The 4,151-nt window shown below is 50.5% G+C and overlaps 1 protein-coding gene across 1 annotated transcript in view; it reads left to right on the forward strand.

The window, feature by feature from the left end:
- The first annotated feature begins 3,753 nt into the window (after positions 1–3,753).
- The window catches only part of RNF169 (ring finger protein 169), an 86,793-nt gene continuing 86,395 nt past the window's right edge, over positions 3,754–4,151 (forward strand). Inside the window, exon 1 of the mRNA XM_046638230.1 lies at positions 3,754–4,144. Coding sequence (XP_046494186.1) covers positions 3,770–4,144 — 375 coding nt within the window. The 5' untranslated portion in view covers positions 3,754–3,769. The remainder of the gene's footprint in view (positions 4,145–4,151) is intronic.

Here is a 4,151-nt window from a genome sequence, read left to right on the forward strand (position 1 = left end):
CCTGTCACCACCTGGAACTAGGCTGAATGGCCTTGCTTCACATCTGAGTCTTTCAGTCCCGCAGGGAGAAGCTGGAGCCTCCAGCTGGAGGGAAGAAGAAAGGTTTGCAGTGATGTGGGTGAATACTGAAGGGATAGTGGTGGTATGGAACTGTGGAGAGCTATTTAGGTGGGCACACTATGAGAAGGATGGCAGGGAATTTTGGCAGCAACGCAGTCCTCAGAAAGTATGGCAGCAGTGGCAGAGCCAAAGCTGCTGGAGAGGAAGCAGTGGTAGGTGTGGCCGCACTGCTATCTGTTCCAGTTGGCACCCTTGATGGCTGCATTAAAGTGACTCTGTGAGTACCTCCTCCCTTGGTGGTCTGTGGTACAGGTGGGGGCTTAGAAAAAAAGCAACACATACAACTCTTCTACTCTAGATTGTTGGACCAAGCTCCTTGGGTCGTTTTATAACTTACAAAGCACCCATGACAACCATTTTCAGGTGACACTTCAAAAACAGCAACGAAGGGGCGGCCCGGTGGCACAGCAGTAAAGTGTGCACGTTCTGCTTTGATGGCCGGGGGGTTCGCCAGTTCGGTTGCAGACATGGCACCGCTTGGCAAGCCATGCTGTGGCAGGCGTCCCACATATAAAACAGAGGAAGATGGGCACGGATGTTAGCTCAGGGCCAGTCTTCCTCAGCAAAAAGAGGAGGATTGGCAGCAGTTAGCTCAGGGCTAATTTTCCTAAAGAAAAACAAAACCCAGCAAGTCAATGTCTCAGTCAGAATACTTTGATGCAAACAATAGACACTGTGAGTAATTTAAGAAAAAGAAGAATTTACTGAAAGGATACAGAGAGTTGACAAGGAAAGCTGGAGAGTCGGATATGGAAAATGGGTTGTAACCTAGGAAGGCAAGGCAGCAGGCATCACAACCATCTTTGTACCTCAAGAACATGTGGCACATGTCAGGGCATGTCCACCCTCACTATGGTAGGGACACCATCCCTCACCCCCAACCCCCATCAGGGACCCAGTACAGGTGGACATCCATTGTCTCTGTTGAAACTTGTCAATATGCCTTTGTGTCATTCTCTGAAGATTCAAAGATCAGAGAGGAGTGGCCAGGTGGCCGAGCCTGGGTCATATGTCATGCTGGGGGAACGGAGCAGAGTATTTCCCTGCTTCAGCTCCCCAGTCTCAGTAATACTGCTTAGAATGGGGGCATTCCCACAAGCAGGAAGGAGGTTTGGATGCTGATGGTAATCTAAACTAAACAAAATATCCACCATGCCCTCATCTTCCAGACTGGTTTTGCTTTCTAGTTATTCTGTTTTTGTCAGTTGTCAATTGTGATCATAATTTCAGCGCCCTAAGCTTGAAACTTTAGAATTATCCTCATCTCCCTCATTTCTTAGATTTGCCTTGCCTTCTGTCACTGCCACTGCTTTGGTAAGATTACTTTGGCAACAGCATAGAGAAGAGAAGAGACTGGAAATTGGGAATAAGACTTGTGGAATGTTAGAGCTAGAAGATTCCTTCGCATTTATCTGTTGTAGTGGTCTTATCTAGGTGTAGACATTAGAATTCCTATGGCATTAAAAAATATACATGCTGGCATCCCACCTGCAGTTTTGGGGTTCAGTAGATCTGAGGTGGGACTTCAGGGTGTGTGTGAGGTACATCCCAGGCTGAATACTGCTGAATTCCAACACCCTCATTTTAAAGATGAGGAGGTTGAGGCCAACACAGGCCAACAAAGACCTCTTTGAAATCACACAATGAGTTAATGAAGGCGGGGGGAAAGGGCCAGGAACAATCTCAGATATCCCAGCTTTTGGTCCAGGCCTACTCAGACCTTTTGCTTTTTCCTTCTGCAAAAGGAAATTTCCCGTCTTTATTTGTATCCAAGAAAGCATGCTACACTTTCGTGGTTCAGCTCCTCCAACAGCAAATAGGTTTCAGATTAAGAGCCCAGACTGTCAAGAGTGAGCAGCCTGTTTCTAGTGGTAGTTGGCTTGATCTCTGGACCACAGGCCTCCCTTGTCAGAATCTGGGCATAGTGTCCTCAAGCACGTTAAGTCGGGAGGGAAATGAGGAGGACCCCGGGATAAAGGACAGTCCAGTCCAAGCCATACTCCTGCGTTTGGCAGGATTCTGACTGTGTGGGCCTCTGTGTACACAAACCCTTATTTCAATTACTCATTGACCCTTCCTCAGTTCTTGACTGTCCTTTAGCCATCTGGTTCTCATCTTGGGAATCCACTTCTTTTTTCTGCTGACTTCCACCAATCACTCCACCTTGGATTTGTTTACCACCAGCTCAGGCACTGTTTCTGGGCAATCTCATGGAAACCCATGTGTTCCATTACATTATGTCGCTTTTTAAAATTTTGTTCTCCTTACAAAACTTGTGTTTTCCTATAAAGATTCCCAACAGGAAATGCCATTTACTTAATGCTTTCCTGCTCCAAATCTACCTTAGTGCAAAAAAGCAAAAGGTGGGAGAATTTTTTTTGTAGAACTATCTTTCTATCAGAGGACCATAGATAGACTTCACCCTCTGCATCCAGAAAGGGTCTGGCATCAAAGTCTAGGTACCTCACCCAGTGACTCGTCTAAACAGGAATGACACAGTCAGAGCTGTCTTTTAGGAAGCAACTCTAAGCTGTGGAGGATGGATTGGAGGAAGAGAGACTGGGCAGGGAGACAATCTGTAGAAGCTACTGAATAATCTAGGTGAGAGACGAGACCTGAATTGGGCAGTGGGAGTGGGATGAAGAAGAGAGGATAGCTGGGAAAACAGACGTTTGGTGAGAGACTTGACAGGACTAAGAAACTGACAGATGTGGGAGAGGAAGGAGAAGTAAAGATTACCAGATTTGGAGCTTGAGGAACTGCGAGGATAGTACCTTTAATAGAATGAGAGAAAAAAGAAGAGCTGTTTTGAAAGGAGGGTGGAAGACAGTGACTTTAGTGCTGTACATGAGTGATGCAGACATCCAAGATGATGTTTCCATCAGGGCTGCACTCAGGAAGTCTGGACTGTAGATATCAACGTGGGAGTTTCAGCTGGAAGAAGTGAGAGGCGGGGGCGGGGGGCGGGGCTCACGGAGAGAGTAAGAAGAGAAGAGGACTGAGGCCTGAGCCTAAAGGAACACCCACATTTAAGCCCAAAACAAGGGGGAGGGCTCAAGGAAGGAGTCTGAGAAAGAGCTGAGGGGTTGGGAAAAACCAGGAAAGTATGGTTTTGCCAGCCAAGGGAGGGAGTTCCAGGAAGGGATGCGGAGAGGGAGCATATGGACACGAGGATGACAAGAAGCTGTTATTTTTGGCAGTTAGTTGCTGGTCACAGTAGGCCTGGTCTCAGTCACAACAGCTACCCTCGCATCCAAGGAAGCGCTGAGGCAGGGCTCTGGATAATTTGCATACTCCCCACTCACTTCAGCTTCAGTTATCAGCGTATTGGAGGACAAATAAGAGTGATTCACAAAGTTTAAATATCGCTCAGAATTTCCAAACAAATCCCCTCAGTTCTCAATTTCACTTGGTTCAATAAGAGAAAATTGCATAGACTGGAGGGCTAGGGTGAAGACCGGATATATAAAGAGTAGCTAATAAATATTAATGAGCCTCACCTCCCACCAACCAGGTCCTGGGAGAGCCTCCTCCGGGTCCCTGGAGCCCCGCCCCCTCATGAATATGTAGAGAGAGCTGCCCGCCGCGCACTGCCCCGCCCTCTACTCTTCTCCCTCGCAACGGACTCTCCCCTCAAACGGGAAACAAGATGGCGGCAGCAGGTCCGAGTACTCGGGCCTCTTCTGCGGCGGCAGCGGCGGCTCTCAGTCGGCGGGGCCGGCGGGGCCGCTGTGACGAGATGGCGGCAGCCAAGACTGGGGCCCCGGCCCCGGCCTCTGGCCCCGCGCTGCTGGTGTTGCCGCCGCCGTTGCTGCAGCCGCCGCCACCGCCGCGGCCGGAGGAGTCGGGCTGCGCCGGGTGCCTGGAGACCCCGGGGGAAGCGGCGGCCCTGCCGTGCGGCCACTCGCTGTGCCGAGGCTGCGCCCAGCGCGCCGCCGACGCCGCGGGCCCAGGTTGCCAGCGCTGCCGCGTCCGCGGCCCGGCTTGGGCCCGCCGTCGGGCCCGCGACGACGGCCAGGCCGACGCGGAGG

The sequence above is a fragment of the Equus quagga genome, chromosome 14 (assembly GCF_021613505.1).
Source record: "Equus quagga isolate Etosha38 chromosome 14, UCLA_HA_Equagga_1.0, whole genome shotgun sequence".
Classification (NCBI taxonomy): domain Eukaryota; kingdom Metazoa; phylum Chordata; class Mammalia; order Perissodactyla; family Equidae; genus Equus; species Equus quagga.